Below are 22,247 nucleotides of genomic sequence, written 5' to 3'. Positions count from 1 at the left end.
AAAAAAAAAAAAAAAAAAAAAAAAAAATTCAGATGTTGATTCAACGGGCTGAAGGCAGGGTTTGAGAATCTGATTTTCTAACAAGCTCTCAGGTGACACTGATAGCCCCTGGACCACATAGTAAGTGGCAAAACACTGGGTATGTCCCTTGGAGTTAAGTTTGTAGATGTTCAAAAATTTCTTTGTGGAGCAGTTGTATTCATTTTCTATAGCTGTCATAAGGAATTATCTCAAAATTCGTGGCCTAAAATACCATAAATTTATTACCTTATATTTCTGTAGTTCAGAAGTCTGACATACATCTCCCTAAGTTAAAATCAATGTGTGCCCAGGGCTGGGTTCCTTCCTGGAGGCTCTAGGAGAGAATTTGTTTCCTTGACTTAACCAGTGATGATATGGTTTGGCTCTGTGTCCCCACCCAAATTGCTCTCGAATTATAATCCTCACATGTCGAGGGAGGGATCTAGTGGGAGGTGGTTGGATCATAAGAGTGGTTTTATTTATGCTGTTTTTGTGATAGGGAGGTCTCATGAGATCTGATCGTTGAAAAGTGGCAATTTCCCCTGTGCTCTCCCTTCTCTCCTGCCGCCATGTAACATATGCCCAGTTTGTCCTTCACCTTCCGTCAGAATTGTAAGTTTCCTGAGGCCTCCGCAACCATGTGGAACTGTGAGTCAATTAAACCTCTTTTATTCATAAATTACCCAGTCTCAGGTAGTATCCTTATAGCAGTGTGAAAACAGACTGATATATCCAGATTTTAGAGGCTGCCTGCATTTCTTGGTTTGTGGCCCCTTTCTCCATCTTCACAGCCAGCAACATGGTGTCTCTGATCCCTGTTCCTTCATCACATCTCTCCCTGTGATTCTCTCTTCTGCCTCCCTTTTCCACTTTTAAGGACCCTCGTGATTATATTGGGTTTATCTGAATAATCTAGGATTATCTCCCTATCTTATTTAGCAACCTTAATTCTATCTGAAATGCATATTACATAACATGTTCATAGGTTCTGGGTACTAGAAAGAACATGGACATCTTTGGAGGACCATTATTCTTCCTACCACCAAGATTATGACAATCTGCTCCCACCGAGCAGCATGAGTGTTTCTGTTGGTCCACATCCTTGCCAACATTTGGTTGTGACAGACATTAGTGTTTGCTAATCTGATGGGATATATCTAATATTTTTGCTTTAATTTCAATTTCCCAATTACTTGTAAGGCTGAGAACCCTTTTCATATATTTATAGGTGATTTCCTCTCTTGTGATTTGGCCATTCACATACTTTGCCTATATTCTATTAGGATGTTGGCATTTTTTCTTATTAATGTTTATAAGTTCCTTAAAATTATTCAGAACTATTGAATGAATTGTTTATTTGTTGATTGTAAAGTATAGCCTTAATATAGTCAACTTTTTTCATTTTTTTACTTCATCATTTTTTATTAGAAATTTTTCTGTATTCCAGGTTCATAAAAATATTCTCCTATATTTTCTCTTGAAGGCATTACAGTTTTGTTTTCTTGTAGTTGTCTTTAATCCATCTGCAATTGACTTTTGTACACATGAGGAATTCGTTTAATTGTATTTTTCTTTATATACAAATAACTTTTTCAGCATCATCTATTGAGTAGTCAATTGTTACTCTTCTGATTTGCAACTCCTCTTTCATATATTAGGTTTTCCATATGTGTGTGGGTCTGTTTCTGTGCATTTATCCATCTCTTCAAGTCTACATTTTCTTAATTACAATAATTTTATAATAAATCATTGTATCTCGTAGGGCATATTTCCTCACCTCCTACTTCTTCAAACTCTTCTTGGCTACTGTATACAAACTTTAGTGTCAGTCTGTCAACAGCCTTGAAAAACCAGACTGGGATTTTTTTTTTTCATATTGAACATATAGACTAATTTGGCATAACTGACATTTTTGTAAAACTGAGTCTTTTAATTTCAGGAGAGAATATATCTTTCCATTTATGTAGATCTTTTTATACTTTTAAATAAGGTGTTATAATGATCTGTGTCTTATGTGTCTTTTGTTAAATTGTTGCTTGGGTATCCCATAGCTATTCTTGCTAATGTAAACGAAAACTTTTTTATTTTCAAAGGCATTTTCAATTTATCTACTGGTATTAAGAAAGCATAGATTTTTGTATGTTGATCTTATATCCAACAAAATTTGCTCAGTTCTTATTAATAATGTCTTCTGAGTCTCTTGGATTTTCTGTATGTAGATGATTCACTTACGATAAATAATAACAACTTTATTTCTTTCCATCCTAATCCTTACGTCCTTATGTCCTTATGTTCTGCTTTACAGGCGGGGACTTCCAATACACATTTTGATGAATGGAGTTACTGTCCATGGATATCCTTGCGTTATTCCTGTTTTTAAAAAGTATGCTTCCAAGGATTTACAATTACATATTTATCTGTTTCTATCAGTTTTGGTATTTATACTTTTTCAGCTGAAGTAAGTTCCTGTCTGCTTTCTAGTTTGATTATTTTGAGTGTTGAATTTTATCAAACATTTTTCTTATCTGTTGATATGATGATTCTTCTCCTTTAAATGGTTAATGTAATAAATTAATAGCTATTCCAACATTTAATCAATCTTGCAGTCTTGGAATAAACTCAACTTGGTTATAATATATTTTTATGCACACTGCTGTGCATAATGTGTATTTTTATTCATATTGTTGTGTTTGTTTGACTAATTCTTTATTTAGAGCTTTTGCATCTACATTCTTGATGAGAAAGGTTGCAGTTCTTTCTTGTACTATCCTTGTCTCTTTTTGGTATCATACTTAGCAGACATGTAAAATGAATTTAGCACATTCCTGCGCACTTCATTCTCAGAAGCAGTTTGTATAAGATGGGGATTATGTGTTCCTTGAATGTTTGGTAGAACTTGCCCATCAAACCATCTGGGCAGTACTCTATATATTTTATTATATTAAACTTTAAATTATATAGTTGAAATTTCTGTATGCTTTGACAGACTTTTTTGGCATTTGAATGATCAGTTATGACATAGGTGAACTTATCGGTTATGTTAAAATCTCCCTCCATGATTGTGGATTTGTCCACTTCTCCTTATAATTCTGTCAATCTTTGGTACATATTTTTTGAAACTATGTTACTATATAATTCAAAGATATCTTCCTGTTAAAGTATTTCTTTGTATCATAGTGAACTATCTTCTTTTGCCTAAGTCTATTTTTTGCTGATAGTACTATTGCTATGCTAGCTTTTTGGAATAGCACTTGCTTGGTATGTTCTCTTCCTCTTCTCCAATTTAAAGTTTTTAACTTTGAATATTTCTACTTTCTTATGTTTTATGTGCTGTTTTTGTAAGTGATGTATAGCTGGATTTTAAAATATTTCTTTTCTCTTTTTTTCCTTCTTTCTTTTTCTTTTCTTTTTCGTGTGTGTGTGTGTGTGTGTGTGTGTGTGTGTGTGTCAGGTCTCATTCTGTCACCCAGGCTGGAATGCAGTGGCGTGATCATAGCTCACTGCAGTCTCAACCTCCCAGCCTCAAGTGATCCTCCTGCCTCAGCCTTCTGAGTACCTGAGATTACAGGTGCACACCACCACACCAGGCTAATTTTTAAATTTTTTATACAGACGAAGGTCTTGCTATGTTGATCAGGCTTGTCACAAACTACTGGCCTCAAGTGATGCACTCCTACTTTGGCCTCCCAGAGTACTGGGATTCTGAATAAAATATTTCTATATGACGAATAGAAATATTTGTCTCTTAACTGGAAAAAGTGTTTCATTAACATTTATGGTAATTATTGGTATATTCTGATTTATTTTTAGGACATAGTATTGCTCCTTTTACTTACCTTCTTTGTGCTATTCTTTCCTCATTCACAATTTTTTTTTTTTTTTTTTAGATAGAGTCTTGCTTTGTTACCCAGGCTGGAGTGCAGTGGCACAAACTCTGCTCACTGCAACCTCCACCTCCTGGATTCAAGTGATTCTCCTGCCTCAGCCTCCCGAGTAGCTGGGACTATAGGCGTGTGCTGCGACGCCTGGCTAATATTTTGTATTTTCATTAGAGATAGGGGTTCACCGTATTAGCCAGGATGGTCTTGATCTCCTGACCTCGTGATCCACCTGCCTCAGCCTCCCAAAGTGCTGGGATTACAGGCATGAGCCACCACGCACAGCCTACTTTTTTTTTTTTTTTTTTTTTTTAACAGATCAAGTCTTTCTTTAAACATTCCCCCTGCTCCTTCAATTTGGATGTCTATGTCCTTTTGGTAGTTGTCCTTGAAATTGTAACAAATTTTTTTGAGCAAAGCAAAATTAATAAATTTCTTTATCATCCTTCTGAACAATGAAAGGATTTTAGAATACTTTTACTGAACATAAAAGTGTACATTTGAGATTATTTCCTTTTATCTGTCCTCCAGTTCATTAATGTTCTTTTCAGCTTTGCCTAATTTGCCACTTAATCCATGCCTTGAGCTTTTAAAATTTTTAATTGCCTTTTTTTTTAATTCTAGAAGTTATATTCGGTTCTTTAAAAAATCACCTTGCCTATTTCTTTTTGACAATGTCTTATTCTTTTCTCATATTTTCAATTCCTTCCTTTAGAGCTTAAATAATTTTAAACATATTTATTTTCTAGCCTTTGACTGATATTTCAAATATGAAATTCTTGGGGAGGGGTGTCTAATCCTTTTTGATTTCTGCTGATTTTCATTTACAGAGGTTTGCTTCCTCGCATCTTCAAATATCATAATATCATTGTGAATTTTTTTTTACAGTGGCAGACAGTATACATTGGAATTCCAAACATGTTTGAGGTCAGGCCCAAATTCACAAACTCAGAGGGACCTTGTAGAGTTCAAAGAGAGACTTGGTTGCTTCCTACCTTTTTGTGTTAGGGCAGAGTAGAATGTACCTACTGAAATACGTATGTAACCCTCTAGGTTCCTGGCTTTCATGAGGGTCTGTCTTCTAATTCTCCACCTTTGAACTAAGCTTTGCTTCCACATGGTCATCAACGTTTGGTGATTATAGAAGTAATAACCACTAACTCTCTTCATTCCTATTCCAGAGGGGCCCTAGCATCAGCTCATGGGATTGTTGGTTTTGGTTTCCTCTCTCTCTTTGGCCCCTGGATATTTCCCTTACTTTAATGGGAGCCCATCTGTATCTTTTAAGTTTTTAATATCATGTGAACACAGGCCTGTATATATTGTTAAAAGCAAAAATCTCTATGTTTACTTTTAAAACATGATCCTTGCCTCTACACCTTGTAGAGTAATATAATGTACACATAATACCAAGTTATGAAAAAAACATACCTAAGTAACTAGATAAGTATATTTCTTTTTTCCCAGCTTCCGCCCCCCACGCCATTTAGGTTTACCCAGTTGTACTGTGTTGTCATTTAAAAAGTGTGTCTACAAAAGTATAGGTGCAACTACAGAAGGACGAAAGACAAGATAGCTTGGATTGGACTTGACTTCCAGAGCCATAACAATTCTTAATATGTTGGTTTATATTGGAATCAGACCATTTTCATTTTCAACCTCTAAAACAGTGTAGAAAGGAAACATGGAAAGTTTTCTATATATAAAGGGCTATGAAATAAGAACAGCTCACAGAAAATGCTGAAATGATGAATTCCTTCAGTATCCTCTGAAATTTCTCCCCCTACCACCCCTTCTTCATTTTCATTGCTATCAATTCACGTTACAACAGCTAATTCTCAGGAGAATAGTGGAAACCCAGTTTCCCTCCTCTTTCCCCTCTGACCCTCCTCCAGTTAATCTGACTGCAGTGTAAACCTTTACGGTTTGCTATTGTGCAACTTCCACATTTCCCTCGCCCTCCCAACCAGCCGCCTCCCCCACCAAATTCAGGGGAACTCCCGTTACCACAGTGCCACCAGCATTACTCATTCATCCCCATTCAGGCTTTCCCCAGCATTTATTAAGGGCTCTCTCCTCCAGCCTCTCACTCTCACTCTCCTCTGCTCAAACTCGGTTCACTTGAGAGTCTCCTCCCACCAGCTGTGGAAGGAACTTTGCGTCTCTCCAGCAATGCATCTCCTTGCGATTCTGTTTTGTGCTCTCTGGTCTGCGGTGTTGGCCGAAAACCCGGACGATTATGATCTCATGTATGTGAATTTGGACAACGAAATAGACAATGGACTCCATCCCACTGAGAACCGTAAGTTCACTTTAATGTTTCTCTGCTAACCCTAAATACATATCCACCTCTTGGTCTAAATAATACACATATACTTTGTAGCCAGTGAGACGAGTTAAAATTTTTAGTCTGTTTTGCCAAAGTGAGAAGCACTTGAAGAAAGAGGGAGGTTTCAAAGTTATTTCTGTAACGTACATAATGAGTTGAGTCATATAAAATCGCCGATATTTGACTGTTTTGAGCTACATAACCGGCGATTTCATAGGATACAACTTAATCTATACCTGAATGAATGATTCTGTCGTTCTTGAGACATTTACGTGCTGTTTTTCGGAGGTGCCCCTAAAGGGAAGGGGGATGCCAAGGACGGGCTGCAACTTGGCACCACCGAGGGAGGTCAGCTTTTACAAAGCACATCCTAGGCAGGCCTGGGCGGGCTGGTAACGTGTGTGCATCCCGCGCTCTAGCCACGCCGTGCGACTGCCGTCAGGAGCACTCGGAATGGGACAAGCTCTTCATCATGCTGGAGAACTCGCAGATGAGAGAGGGCATGATGCTGCAAGCCACCGACGACGTCCTGCGGGGCGAGCTGCAGAGGCTGCGGGAGGAGATGGGCCGACTCGCGGGCACCCTGGCGAGGCCGTGCGCGCCAGAAGCCCCAGGGGAGGCCAGGCTGGCGGGTGCTCTGGAGGAGCTGCTGCAGGCGAGCCGCGTCGCGGGCCGCAGGCTGGCGCGCCTGGAGAGCGCGGAGGCGCGGCACCCAGAGGAGGCTGTTCGTGCCCTGGCCGCGGTGCTGGAGGAGCTGCGGCAGACGCGAGCGGAGCTGGGCTCCGTGCGGGGCTGGGCGGCCCGGAGCTGGCTGCCCGCAGGTAAGAAGGCTTGCTGGGCTGGGACCTCCCCCTGCGACTTTGTTCCGGGAACGCGCGTAACGGCGAGTTAAGCCAGGCAATCTTCTAGGGGAAGCTTTCATGGGAAACACACACACACACACACCCCCTCTATTTCTCCATGCACGGGCACAGAGCTCAGACACACCATTCAAGGCGGGAAAATCGGCTTTAAAAAAGTATTCCTCAGTCCTAAGGAACTCTAAAGAAAGTTGTGGAGGTAACCATCACAGTCTTGAAATAGACCTCTAGGGCCCCTGACACCCGATCTGATCAGACGCTGCAGGAGGTCCACTGGCCGGTTATAACCGTGACCCCTCTCGCCGCCCAGCTTCCCTCCGTTAGGGATTTTCACGTCTTCTAATTTTATCTTATGCCTCTGTCTTTTGAGGAGCTCTGGTTTCCCTCACTATTTCAGGGCCCAGGCTAACGTTTAGGGATGTTTTCGAGCCCCTCAGCCGGCCCCTCCTCTCCGCCCCTTCTCAGCAAGAAACTTGAGGCTGAATCTAATCTCCCGAAGGGTCAGCGGAATTCTCCAGGGATCCCCCAGCCTCTAGGGTTTGTGGAATAAGCGGACAGGGGAGGTCAGAGGGTGCGCGGTTTGAGATTCAGCGTGGAACAGTCAAGTGTAGGAGCCAATCCGTGAAGGCGATCCCAGCTCCGCCCCAGGGATTCAGAGAACTGGGCCAAACAGGAGAAAGACTGTTCAAACCAGAGGCAACTTCTCAAAGTCTCATGTGACACTCAATGAATCTCTAAATAGACATGAGTTCCCAAAATAATGTATTCTAAAGATGGTTAAAAGAAAGAAATCGAAGACTTGGAGCCTAGCAATACTCCTTGGTATGCCAAAACTTCTAAGAAATGGTGGTGTGACAATCAATTTGGATTATATTAGAAAATCAGTGTCCTAGGTAAGAAAATATAACTCGCACTTTTCCTGAGAATTCTTCCCTATATTTCCAAGAAAACAAATTTTGCTGGATGAGGGGAGAGAAGAAGCATGTTTGAGAGCATATTTCACTTAAAGTTAGAGAAATTATACCATATTTTCTAAATATTTGAGGAGTGCTTATCAGTAAATATCAAATAGTGCTTCAGAGGAGAAAAAACATAAAATCAAAAGTACAGTAGATCCTCAATGTGATAGGAGAGAAATCAGAATTCTGCAGCCATTTTAATGAATGAAATGTCTTGTGTTTTGCAAACAATGTAAAGTCATATAATGCACCTGAAAAACTGAAGAATTACTCTATTTTTTATCTTCATCTTTGCATATTAGTTAGAGAAGAAGAGGGATGTATTTCTGAATTTAAAATGTTAAACCTTATTACATCAATAATACTTTTACCAATATGCTTTGATTTCTCTTCTCTTGGTCTCCAGCCAACTTGGCTCCTAACCATTCTGTTGTTAGCCTCCTAAGAACCTGGCTTTAATTTTGTTTGGTCTTCAATAATCAGAAAAACCTGTTAGTTAACAGCCATTTCATAAGATAGTTTCTGATACTTTAAAGAAGTATTAAGAGCCTTCTTTAATGAATCTAATCTAATCTTTAAAGAAGGCTCTTAATACTTCTTTAAAGTATCAGAAACTATCTTATGAAATGGGTATCATTTTTGTGGTATCACTGGTTCCCAAAAGCTCACCCAAAATAGCCAACATGTGGTTCATCTATCCATGAACTTAAATAGCCACTGTAGCCTAGAGAGAAGCTGAGTCTGAGATGCAATCAAGGAGTGCTTTGGAATGCAATCCTGACTGCCTGGGCTTATTTAAAGAGGAACTCACTTAATTAGATTGCAGTAGGCATCCTCTTGAACGCTACTTTTCTGAAACTTTATAGAGACTATATCAAATGCCCATGGATGTGGTGATTTTCTGTTCAATGATTTTTATTTGATTTTAATTAACATAGCTAGAAAAAAAGATGTACCTAGCAATGTCATTTGAAAAATGAATCAGTGCCTCATCAAAAATTAATTTTAAAGAATCTTCAAAAGTTCAAATTATTTAGTGAAAAAGTATCAAAGCATGACAGGGCCAGTTTTGTGTTTTAGTATTGTAGTTACTTTTACATGATTTTCGGAATGTCAATATTTTATTTGACTATCCCTAACGCTGAGGGATAAGGTCCATATTTGTTTAATGTTTTCTGGACAGAGCCTAGCCCTGATCCCCTTGTAGGAATCTGACATAGTTTTCCACACTTTTACATGGATCTTTGGTTTCTGCAAGTTCTGTCTCTTTACCAGTTATTCTGGAACCATTCTAGGAGTTGGCTTTTCAAAGCTGTCTTATGGCAAATCTTCTTTAGGTTGTTATATCTAGCCCTAATTTAGGTGTTTTTTTAAAAAATACATACATACATACACACACATATACAAAAACACACATATATACATATATACGCACATTTATATACATATATGTGTGTATTTGTATTTTAGATATATATAACTTTATGTAATATAATATGTAAATTATGTCAGATTCCTACAAGTGGCTCAGGGCTATAATTATATGTTTGTGTATATACACATATATATATACATATATGTATATATATACACCTATATGTGTATATATGTGTATACACACACGCACACACAGATAGATATTTCGATATTTAGATAGATTGATGAAGAGCTCACTTGTTCTTTCCCAGAGCCACATAAAAGGTTTTTGTTTCAGCATCTCCAGCTTCCCAAATGGCTAAGTGGCCTTGAGATGGATAGTGGTGGAAACTTACTGAGCTTTCCACCTCAAATTTGAAAGTCCTCCTCCTAAGTGCTCTTTAGCAGAAACATGTTCTTCACCCAGGCCCCTTGAAAGAATGTACTCTTCTTAAATAATTTCTATTACTACTTAAATAGTAATTATAAGCATGTGGACAAAGTAAGAATTTTTAAACGTTCTTCAGTTCTTAAGTGTTACACACTGGCTGCTTACAGACTTGCAGAATATTAGGAGCAGAATGGAAGGGCCGTTTTTAGATAATACTGAAGCCTAGAGAAATTATGAGGCTCATCCAAAGTTACACAGCTCATTAGTAGTAACACCATCTGAATTTTAGCCCTCCTAGAGAAATCTAGGTGTTTTATTAATATAGTGGCAATGTGGTGTGCTGGTTAAGGGTGTGGCCTTTGCAACCAGATCACAAAAATTCAAACTCTAATTTTACTACTTATCAGCTATGTAACATAGACAACATAACATAAAAGTAACATAGACAAGTTACTTTTGCCTAAGTTTTCTCATCTGTATAACAGGAATAAAAAAGACAATCTCTTGGGATTGGCATGAGGATTAAAATGACATACAAAGTGATTAGAACAGTATCTGGCACAACATGAATGCCCAGTAAACTTAGTCATCATTATTATACATTGTTGCCTTTCAAAGGTAGTATTCTAAAAACTCTACAAAGTTTGCAAATATCTGAGAACATTTGGTGTATTAAAATATATTCTGCAATAAATCACTATTCTAGAGCTTTGCAGAAAAATGCATGTTGTTAAAGGCTAAATGGAGCAAACTAGGTCTACTGAATTTCATAGGTTTATCATTTTAGAAACTTGGTAGTGGCAGAAAGAGAGAACCAGGCTGGGCTCTGAATTATTGGAAATTATAGAATTATTGTCTGAAGTTAACTGAGAGTGATTCAACTTTTTTTTTTAAAGCAGTACCAGAAAATATGCAAATTGGAAGGGGAGGTAGTCATGTCTTTTATTATTTTGTGGGTTAAGACTAGTTGGCTCTTCTATTTGCAGGCTTTCTCTTCATTTAGATGTTTCATTGGATAAGACAACTGGCTTTCCTTTTTTTCATTTTCTTTGTTCTGCAGAGATTACACCTGAAGCCTCTTAAGTCATAATGTAGGATTGCATACAGCTTTCAATTATAGTTATTAAAATGCTTATGTTAAAATAACTAATACCAGAATCATTTTGAATGAATTTATATTTTCTTTAATCTTCTTTTCTTGCTATTCTAGGTTGTGAAACAGCTATTTTATTCCCAATGCGTTCCAAGAAGATTTTTGGAAGCGTGCATCCAGTGAGACCACTGAGGCTTGAGTCTTTTAGTGCCTGCATTTGGGTCAAACCCACAGACATACTAAACAAAACCATGCTGTTTTCCTACGGCACAAAAAGGAATCCATACGAGATCCAGCTGTATCTCAGCTACCAGTCCATAGTGTTTGTGGTGGGTGGAGAGGAGAACAAGCTGGTTGCTGAAGCAATGGTTTCATTAGGAAGGTGGACTCACCTGTGCAGCACCTGGAATTCGGAGAAAGGGCTCACATCCTTGTGGGTAAATGGTGAAATGGTGGCTACCACTGTTGAGATGGCCATAGGTCATATTGTTCCAGAGGGAGGAATCCTGCAGATTGGCCAAGAAAAGAATGGCTGCTGTGTGGGTGGTGGCTTTGATGAAACATTAGCCTTCTCTGGGAGAATCACAGGCTTCAATATCTGGGATAGTGTTCTTAGCAATGAAGAGATAAGAGAGACCGGAGGAGCAGACTCTTGTCACATCCGGGGGAATGTTGTTGGGTGGGGAGTCACAGAGATCCAGCCACATGGAGGAGCTCAGTATGTTTCATAAGTGTTGTGAAACTCCATTTGAAGCCAAAGAAAAGAAACTCACACTTACAATACATGCCAGCTGGGAAGGTCTGAAAACTCAATGCATAATAGGAACACTTGAGACTAATGAAGTAGAGAGTTGAGCTCAATCTTTATTTATACTGGCAAAATAGTGAATAAACAGTTGAAGGAGAGACATTGGAAAAAACTTTTGAAGATAATGTTACTAGAATTTACGCCATGGTGCTTTCAGTTTAATGCTATGTCTCTGTCAGATAAACTTTCAAATAATTAGAAAGAACTGTATTGTTGAACAGAAGGACAGTTGTTTTACTTTTCTTCAGTTAATTTTGTTTTGGCCAGAGATGTATTTTACATTGGAAGAATAACAAAAGACGATGTATTATCCATTGTCCATTGTTATTGGTATGAACTTTATTACAAAAAAGAAGATGAAAACATATTTATACTACAAGGTGACTTAATAACTATAAATGTAGTCTATGTGTTTTAATTGAATGTCACTTTTTTGAGAAGATAGTCATATAAGTTATATTGTAAAAGGGATTTGTGTTAATTTTATTGACTATTTTTGTAAAGCTCTACTGTAAATAAAGTATTTTATAAAACTAACTCATGTCACTTAATTGTAAATTTAAGAGATGTCTTGGAGCAAACTCATTTTTTTCTCTTTTCATTTAAAGTAGGCAATTAGTTTTCAGATACTATTATGTAAAAAGCATGGTTAATATTGTTAGGAATGAACAACTATAGACTTGTTTTAGGCTTTAACTTCCTCCTATGAATCGCAAGCAAGAAATATTATCTCTGCCAAGTCTATTCTTCTCTGTGGGTTTTAGTTTTCTCAACTGAGAAATCAAGGAATTGAGGAAATAAGGATCTCTAGATCTCTTCCCATTTGACGATTCTAGGAGCTTATACAACCTTCTGTACTGTGTAATGTAAAAATGAACATCAAACATGACTCATCACAGTTCCTCAGATACACATGATGCTTGTAAGAAATGGCTTAGGACTGTTATTTAGGAGATCTAAGAATCTGGAAAAGAAACAACCCCTGCCCTGAAAGCACACCCCATTCTCTTACTTATGAGGGAGAGGTCAAGCCTCTTCACACTGTGGATGGGGAGGTAACTTTTCCCCACTACGCTAGTATTCTATAGATTCTATGTGAGGGCCGATAGAAGGGCCTCACAAAGCTGCTTCTGAAATGTGGTGGACCCACAGTGATGCTATGTCTTCCTAAAAATAGGGCATGGACAACCACAGGTCATTTCCTCTTCATGAGGTTTGGAGAATAGGGCCAGGAGTAATTTTGTAACTAACTAACTAGGGTGTCAGACAAGTTACATAACTCCTCTGGATCCTCTCAGTAAAAGAAGATGATTGGACTCAGTGCCTTTCAGCAGTAAAATTCCATAAATCTAATAATTTTTTAGTATGCTCATCATATAAGTATAGCTTCATCCCACTTGTGAAACCCATAAAAGAGGCTAAGTCTCTATGAACGTCACTTGTAGTTATGAGCTGATAGACCAGTCTCAGACTCTTGGAGAGCACATAATTCAAGGCTGTAGGCACACTGGGCACATGCAAAGTCTAGCCATTGTCTACATGACTTAAACTCCCAGCTGGAAGAAGAAAAACTAGACCCAAAACTTAGGCAGAAAATTAGGCACGATTTCAACTCCTTTACATGCTGCAGCATGAATTATACATGCTGAAGTGATGCTAGATGTTGCAGGCCAGGATAAATGCAAACTCATATGCTGACAGAATTTAATGTAAGAAAACTTTTAATTTTTTAAAGTAATTACATGTTCAGGGCAAAGAACAAACAAATAGAAGAAAATAAAACAATTCTTGTGTTAAAAAGTAAAAATTTCATCTGCTAGAGCAGTAAGTCTAGCTAGGTGTTCTAGGGACTTCTAATTCTTCCCAAATATCCATTTTTTCCCTTTTTCTAAATGACAGAATTCTAGTTTTAGTGGCACATGTGACCACTCAGAGTAACGTCTACATTTTTCAACATTACTTGCAGCTTGATCCAGCCATATAACTACAGTCTGACCAATGCTGAAATCTTTTATGTGATTCTTTTCCTCCTTCTGATTGGAATATGGTAATGGACTGAAATTTCAGCAACCATCTTAGACCATGAGATTCCATGCAATAATACAGAAGAAGCATGGATTTCTGATCATTGTGAAGCCGTCTAGCCAGCCCTGGGCTGCTTGCCCATGGACTTCACTTACATGAGAGAAAAATATATTTTGGTAATGCTTAGTCTGTTAATTGGTTAATCACTCTATCTAATTTTGATCCAGTAATTTTTTTTTTTTAAATTAAAAAACGACAGCCAGGTGCAGTGGTTTACGCCTGTAATCCCAGCACTTTGGGATGGGAAGCCATAGTGGGCAGATCACGAGGTCAGGAGATCAAGACCATCTTGGCCAACACGGTGAAACCCTGTCTGTACTAAAAGTACAAAAAATAGCTGGGTGTGACGGTGGCATACTTCTTGTAATCCCAGCTACTCGAGAGGCTGAGGCAGGAGAATCGCTTGAACAGGGAGGCGGAGATGGCAGTGATCCGAGAGTATGCTACTGCTCGCCAACCTGGCAACTGAGCGAGACCCCATCTCAAAAAAAGAAAAAACTTTATTCTCTCTAAAAACCCATAGCCTAAACTTGGAAAATACATTTTACAAATTCTCAGGAAGTTGGATATCTGACTTATACACACACACACACACAAAACTAAGCAATAACATTTAATGAGCCTGAGAATATACAGGTGTTAGCAAAAGGAGGAATTAAGAAATGTGTAAAACTGAGACAAAATATTTAAAAAGAAGTATCAGCATGCTGGCTTAGGTTAGCACATTGACACATATTTTCATTCACCAGGTATTTAGGCATCACCATATTAAAGAATAGTAAAATAATTGTGCAAGGTGACTCAAGCTATTAGGAGGAAAAAAATGTGTCTGCATATTTATTATGCTTATAAATAATATTATTTGTGTATGTAGAGTGAGCAATGGTCCTGGTTTGCCTAAGACTGTCCCAGGCTTTAGCACTGAAAGTCCCATGTCCTGGGAACCCCTCAGTCCTAGGCAAACTGGAACAGTTTGTCACTCTAGTATGTATGTATGTATGTATGTATGTCAGGTAGAGCTAATTTTTATTGCAGAGATAATATATGAACTAAAATCAGTTGATATATTTTCCTCATCTATTACAGTATAAATTGGCTTATAAGTATTAACACCTTTAAAATATATTCAGAACTTTTTTCTACTAAGCATATGTTGTAGAATTGTAGAGCTTGCTATTTACAATTACTTGAATGACTTCACTTTGATAAAGAATTAGATTTGCAAACAAACAAGAAATTATCATTGATTTTTGTTTCATTTCCTGTCAAATACTGTATTAGAAATCTCTTCCCTTAGTTTTACTAAGGCCAAATGTTTCCAAAATTGTCTTTTAGCCACTTAAGAAATGTACTCCTAAGGTTAAAGTCTTGATTAAAGTAATTGTATATGTTCATTGATGTATTCTTGGAATCAGTGAACATGAACCCTCATGTGATTGACCCTTGCATCAAGTTTTATAAATCTGGAAGTATAAAAGAAAAGTTTGCTGGGCTTGGGGTCAGAAATCCAGCATTTCAATTCTGGCACCATCACCTACTAACTTAATAACTATAAGAAATCGGGCCTGTCAACTAATCTCTATGAGTCTCAAATTAGTCAGGAAATTAAGGGTAACAAGACTTGCCTACCTTGTTAGTAAGCAGATAATTTTCATAAAAGTGCTTTCTAAACCATAAAGTTATAGTGAAAATAATATAGTTATCATAAAAAATGTTTTTCCAAGTTGTTTTCAGTGGATTGTAACATAGATAAGCAAGCAAACAAAAATACGAACAAATAAATGAATGTAAGGATTCTTCTCCATTGTGGGTAAGTCATTTTCAGAGTTCAGCATACGAATGTCCAAATCTATGCAGGCCTTGTTTTACTTCACAGCAGCATCTACTGGTGAAGTCAAGAAGGTGCAAACTCTGACTTAGATCAGATCCAAGACTTGGTTTAACAATTTCAAAGTCTTTTTCTGTTTTTAGATATGTCTCTATTCCTTGATCTATATGTGCATTGTCTTTTTAAAACCCTACATTTAATATTTTTCTATGAGTATTAATATTCAGGTTGAATATTCTTAATAAGATTTTTTAGTAGCTTATTTCCTAGAACACTTGATTAATAAACTCTTTCCTAACAACTTATTATATGGTGAACTTAAAAACCACTTCCTTTAAGAATAATTGCATAATAAATTTTAATGGTTAAGCATCTCTCGAGATTATGACACTCCATGAATGGATATGGCTCTGCCTCCAATCCTTTTTTTTTTTTTTTTGAGATGGAGCCTCACCCTATTACCCAGGCTAGAGTGCAGTGGCATGATCTCGGCTCACTGCAACCTCTGCTTCCCAGGTTCAAGTGATTCTCCTGCCTCAGCCTCCCAAGTAGCTGGGACTACAGGCATGTGCCACCATGCCTGGATAATTTTGTATTTTTAGTAGAGATGGGGTTTCACCAGATTGGCCAGGCTGGTCTTGAACTCCTGAACACAAGTGATCTTCCCACCTTAGCCTCCCAAGTGCTGGGATTACTGGTGTGAGCCACTGGGCCTGGCCTGCCTCCAATCTTTTAGTATGGACCTGGTACATGGCAGATACTCAATTGGTGATGACAAAAACAAACCAGGATGATGATGATGATGATGATGATGGTAGGAATTATGGTAACCATTGATGAACTATGGGCCAAGAATTGTACAAAGTACAGATAATTTATCTATTTAAGTCTCATACAGCCTATGTCATATATATATTACTGTCATATTAAATGGGGGGGAAATTTTTCTATCTCCATTTTCCTGAGACTGCTCACCAACCAGTGGTTTGAATGTTGTCTCACATGGAGAAAAAAATGAGCTGAATTTATCATAATTAACTGGACAGTATTTTCCAGGTCATTGCCAGCAAGTAAAAAAGGAATCTGGAATCTTGCTGAGATAATGTTATATTTTCTTTCCAAAGACTTTCTACTTAAGTTTCAAATCATTTGAGGTCATTTTGTGACTTGTGCCAGAGGACCATGTAAAAGGCATATTGTTGGAGAGGTATATTTCTTTATTATGATCGCTGATTCATAAATGCAGAAAAATGGACATTACTACTTTTAGATTCAATAGCAATGGAGTTCATTGCATCATGGAGTTTCAAATAAAAATTTTAAAAGGGCTTCCCTATAAACCCTCATATAATCCATTGCAGTTGTATGGTCTTCAATGATATTTTCAGCTTCTTGAAGGAAAGATATGCTAACTTGTGCTGCACTAAGCATTGGTTGTGCTTTTATTTATCAGTACTGAAAAGACATTACAGACTACTTTCATATGGCAAAGAACGAGTTTGGAAACTTGTTCAGGAGCACTGGAAAGCAACTTTCCCTTCTAAAAAGGTTCTGATGTTACAAAACATCAAATTTTATCCCTGATATAATTTAAGTAGAAAACAAATTCATTGCCCAAGTGATATGGTTTGGCTCTGTACCCCCACCCAAATCTCATCTTGAATTGTACTCCCATAATTCCCACGTGCTGTGGGAGGGACCCAGTAGGAGATACTTGAATCATGGGGTTGGTTTTCCCCATACTGTTCTCGTGGTAGTAAATAAGTCTCATGAGATTTGATGGTTTTATATTGGGTTTCAGCTTTCACAACCCCCTCATTCTTTCTTGCCACCACCAGGTAAGAAGTACTTTTCACCTTCTGCCATGATTGTGAAGCCTCCTCAATCACATGGAACTGTGAGTCCAATAAACCTTTCTTTTGTAAATTGCCCAGTCTCAGGTACGTCTTTATCAGCAGTGTGAAAATGGACCAATACACCAAGTGACATCCTTATCTTATTTTTTAATTCAAGGAGAAATGTTAATATTTCCCTAATAAGTGTAATTTTAGTTTAGTTGTTTAGTATTAATAGATATCTTTTATCAGAATAAGGACATTCCCTTTTATTGCTTGCTTGCTGAGGGATTATTTTAAATTTTACTAAAGAAGAAACTTAGATTTGTTTTATGTATTTAGGTCTTTATTCCATCTAATGTTAATTTATGCATGTTGTGATGTGGACAATTGTCTCAGAACATTTATTGAACAGTCTATCCTTCTTTATTGTCAATATTCCCCTAGCATATATTCAGTTTCCATATGTGCATGGATTTGTTTCTTGCCTCTCTGTTCTATTCTATGGGTTATTTGCTTATCTTACACTAGTGCTACACTGTCTTGATTACTATGATTTTACAATATTTGATATCTGGTAGGGAAATAACTGCCTCTTTTTCTCCTCCAACAACTCCCAGCTTCTTTTCCTTCTGTGAAACTGTCTTGGGTATCTGTTTCACTTGATCTTGTAAATTTAAAAATCAACTTGTCATCTTTCATGGAAACTTCTGTTGGCATTTTATCAAAAATTTCACTAAATTTATTGAAAATTTACATCTTTGTCACATCAAGCTTTCCCATCCATGAACATGATATATTTCTCCCTTTTCTTATTTAATTGCTTTCAATAAACTTTTATCATTTTATTCTCAAAAGCTACATTTTCCTGTAGGTATTGTATATTTTTCTACTTTAAATAACATTTTTAATATTACATTTTCAATTTATTGTGATTAGTATGTAAGAAAACAATTAGTTTCTCTAAATTGATCTCACTTCCAGCAACTTTACTGCTTTACTAAAATTTGTTTTATTTTGTCTTAAAAGGCCAGCACCTGGTATATAGTAAGCACTCAGCAAATGTTAATTATTATTTAAGCACTGCTAGAGTCATTTTGCTAAATATTTTTATTTATGAGTTATGCATCTATATTCATAATTGAGTCTGTATTTTCATTTCTCATACTGTCCTTGTCTGGTATTGTCATGGCTATACTAGCCCTGTAAAATAAGCTGGAGAATCTTTTTCTGTTTCAATTATCTGGGAAAGTTTGGATGAGATTGTAATGATCTGTTCTTTGTATATTTCCTATAATTTGCTGGTAAAACTAAATGGATAGGGGTTTTTATCTTTTACTTTTTTTGTGTGTGAGTTGATTTTAAAATACAGATACAGCTGTCTTATTTGGTATAGATATATTCAAGTTTTATATCCCCTTAGCTTTCAAGTATGAATCAAGATAACATTCCAATTATAGCTTCAATCCTTCCTCCAAGAGGAAAGACCTTTTACAATGACCTCTTACTGGGAAAATTCAGAGAATACAGAACAGACAAAATAACTCTAAACAATTTGAATAAAATAAATGTATACTTAAACTTAATGTAAAAGTAAACATTACTTATATATAACCATTAAGAATAAGAAGTAGTAAAAATTGGCTTAGAACTATTGAAATATTTACTTTCAGGGATAAATACATAGCCCTTTGGACAAAGTCTCTCATGATTCACTCATTTGGTTTGAAAAAAGGCATTTGGTTTGAAATCAGGCACAGGATGCAAATGAATGCGTACATTTGTTAAAAAATATGAACAAGGAAATAATAGCAAACAAGTCTAAGGGGCAGATACCCTGCTATGGAATAACAGTCTCCTTGCCCCATCTGCTCAACATTTTAATCAGTGTTTTAAAATGAAGACCAGGGCTCTGGTCATAAAATTTACAGATGACAAGAACTTTGGAAAAGCTGCAGATACACTGAGATGAAAAAAATATCCAACAAGATCTTTGCATGCCAAAGCAATGGGCTGAATCTCATAAGAGGACAGTGTAAAAAGTTAAAAGTAAGTACTTACGTAAGACAAAAAACCTGCTAAACACAGAGTATGGCAGAAATTGCTTAATATACTAAAACAATTTTTATTTAAAATTTTGGAGATTTCAAATATTAGTCAAGAGAAGCCAAAGATTATAATGTGTGACAAAAAAGTGAATTTGATTTTAGGCTATATTAAGGAAAATACAGCTTCTCAATAGGGAGGATAAATCCATTATAGTCCTCATAGGCAAGCAAATCAGAGGACATGCAGGGGAGGGCAGCCAAGTAGAGCAGGGGTCCGGGTACATCTTGCAAATGGTTGCAAAAGCAAGTCATCATCTGCTGAATGAGCAAACTGAGAGGGAAACTGTGAATGTTATGCCTAAGGAGGAAAAGAGGGAACTGCAAAAGGAAGGAGTGGTGAAATATGAAAATTGTAGCTAGTTTTTGATAGTTTGTCATGTGAAAGAAGAACGAGGCTTTATTACCCAAGGAGAGGACCTTGGTCAAAAGTGGGAGGCCACAAGAAGAGAACTTCTAATTCAACAAAAGGAAGAAATATCTAGTATTCGGTTTTGTCCAGAGATAAAGTGGGTTGTCACAGGAAATAGTGAGTGAGTTCCCTGGTAATAAAGGGATTCAAATATAGGAAGGCAAGTATGATTATCATCATCACTACTTCAGCTAATATTTATTGAAAGCCAGCTGTGTTTTGGCATTATCTCATGTCATTGTCTTGACATCTATGTGTACATATGAGGAAACAGAGGCTGAGAAAATAAAAATACAACTAGTATTTTGTGGCGCTAATATTACATTGTGAAAACAGACTTTACAGTGAAATGGTCAGGGTTTGACCCTTGTTTTTAACTTCTCTAGGCTTCAGCTTGCTTACTTACAAATTGATATATGGGACATTTGTGTTCTTTCATTCCCCATTATTCATTCACCTACTGTTGGCAACAGCCCTGGGTTTCTTTTGGGGATCTACTCCTCCTACTCCCCATCCACGTGGCTTTGCTACAGCCAACTCCTTTCCACTGCTTTGAGGGTGGCTCATGACCTAAGCCTGACCAATTGAAGTACAGTATCCTCTGGCAATAATGATGGATTTGTGGAGAAATGTTCCTGTGGCCTGTGTCAGGTCAAAGAGAAAAAAGAGACTGGATGTGGACTTTCTTTTGTTTAATTGGTATTCGTGATGACGTGAGCTGGAAGCTGCAAAGGCCCACACCGAGCATGAAAGCGAAATCCATCCTGAGGAAGCAGAGCTGAGAATTGACTTTTGGGACACCACTGAACCGTGAATCAACCATCTGGGAAGTCTGGTATACTCATGAACTTTGCAGGCATGTGTGCCAAGGAGGAGCTGTTGTTGCTCCTCCTTCCTTCTCCTTCTCTTCTTTCTCCTTCTCTCCTTTCTCATCATGAAGCCATTTATATACGTTAGTTTCTGTTACCTAAACTACTACTAACTTGTAAAATGGGATAATAATAAGACTTCTTTTATGAGGTTCTTGTGGGTATTGAATGATATAATGGGTATAAATGGCTTAATACAATATCTGGCATTAGAAATGCATGCAGTAAATTTTGGCCACTGTAGTTATTATAATTATTATGATCATCATTGAAGGTATTACCATTCAATGTATTTTGTAGAAGTAGAAATATGGGAAAATAAGGATTAGTATACCATAAGGCAAAGAAGATCTAAAATGGAGAAAAATAATAGGTAATGAAAAAAGAAATTCCATCATGATTCCTCAGGTTGTTTGGTGGGGGATATAAGACAAAGATTTGCAGAGCAGAAAACTTACTAATCAGAGACAGCAAGATCCCTTCTGCTTTGTAACTTTAAAGTTTGATGGGCTCATGCGAGTGATAATTGAGTTTTATGATCACATCAGTTTTAAAACTCCAAACCCTGAAATACACAGCCCCAGCCTTTTATAGGTTAAATTACCATTCATATTATAATTTTCATAGTGCCTGATCAAATAAACCAAATTATTTGTTTATTTCAAATGCTTGCAGTGAAATTAGAAAGCATACTTTGTGTTTCAAATATTTCATTGTCATTGAAAAAGCATTTTTAAAAAACCCCAAAGAGATGAGCTAAGCTCTTGGCAGCAATAAAGGGCTAATTCATTTTTTTTTCCCATAAATCTATTACTAGCAAGTCTGACTATCATGGATTTACAATATATGATGTGTATAAGTGTTTGAAATTCCTGTAAAGTATGTTTCAAAAATATAGCCAAGGTGTTGAAAAAAAAACATAATTGCTTTTCTGGGCTTTCAGCAAATTTAATAGTATGTATAAAGTGAAATTGGAGATTTAATCCTGGAGCCAAAGGGAACTGGAAATGAAAATACTGCCTAGTATTATTAACAACAAATCTTTAGAGGGAACCACAGGTTCCACTGTCATGCTGGAGTTCAGACATACCTGGCAGACCATTGGGGTGGCTGGTCAGAAGTCTTGGGATGGTACCAAGAACCCTCCTCAGGAATGTCTGGTACAATCAGCTTAAGTTAGGAACAAAACTTTAGTTCTTAGAAGGCAATAGGCACTTTGAGAATTAAAGTATTAATTTGTTGGCAACCCCAACTCCTAGGTGAATAGTTGAGCCCAGGGGAAGGAAAGAGAGTTTTAGATAAAATAATAATCTATTTTATTTTATTTTTTCAACTTTAATTTTAGACTCAAGGATACA

The 22,247-nt window shown here is 37.1% G+C and overlaps 2 protein-coding genes across 8 annotated transcripts in view; one reads left to right on the top strand and one right to left on the bottom strand.

Annotated features, from left to right (window-relative positions):
* VEPH1 (ventricular zone expressed PH domain containing 1) overlaps nucleotides 1-22,247 on the bottom strand; it is a 223,796-nt gene that overhangs the window by 156,414 nt on the left and 45,135 nt on the right. The window lies entirely within an intron of this gene.
* PTX3 (pentraxin 3) lies at nucleotides 5,905-12,292 on the top strand. The gene is made up of 3 exons (XM_017500796.2): nucleotides 5,905-6,201; nucleotides 6,648-7,049; nucleotides 11,065-12,292. The coding sequence occupies exons 1-3, from the start codon at nucleotides 6,072-6,074 to the stop codon at nucleotides 11,676-11,678; spliced, it is 1,146 nt and encodes a 381-aa protein (XP_017356285.1). The 5' UTR covers nucleotides 5,905-6,071; the 3' UTR covers nucleotides 11,679-12,292.

Source organism: Cebus imitator, unplaced genomic scaffold (genome assembly GCF_001604975.1).
Source record: "Cebus imitator isolate Cc_AM_T3 unplaced genomic scaffold, Cebus_imitator-1.0 Scaffold270, whole genome shotgun sequence".
NCBI classification, from domain to species: domain Eukaryota; kingdom Metazoa; phylum Chordata; class Mammalia; order Primates; family Cebidae; genus Cebus; species Cebus imitator.
Note: the sequence above shows the minus strand (reverse complement) of the source record. Positions and strands in the feature narration are given on the sequence as shown.

Coding starts and splice junctions, on each gene's coding strand:
- PTX3 (XM_017500796.2), top strand. CDS start 6,072: ATGCATCTCCTTGCGATTCTGTTTTGTGCTCTCTGGTCTGCGGTGTTG. Junction 6,202..6,647: donor ACTCCATCCCACTGAGAACC/GTAAGTTCACTT, acceptor CCCGCGCTCTAG/CCACGCCGTGCGACTGCCGT. Junction 7,050..11,064: donor CCGGAGCTGGCTGCCCGCAG/GTAAGAAGGCTT, acceptor TTGCTATTCTAG/GTTGTGAAACAGCTATTTTA.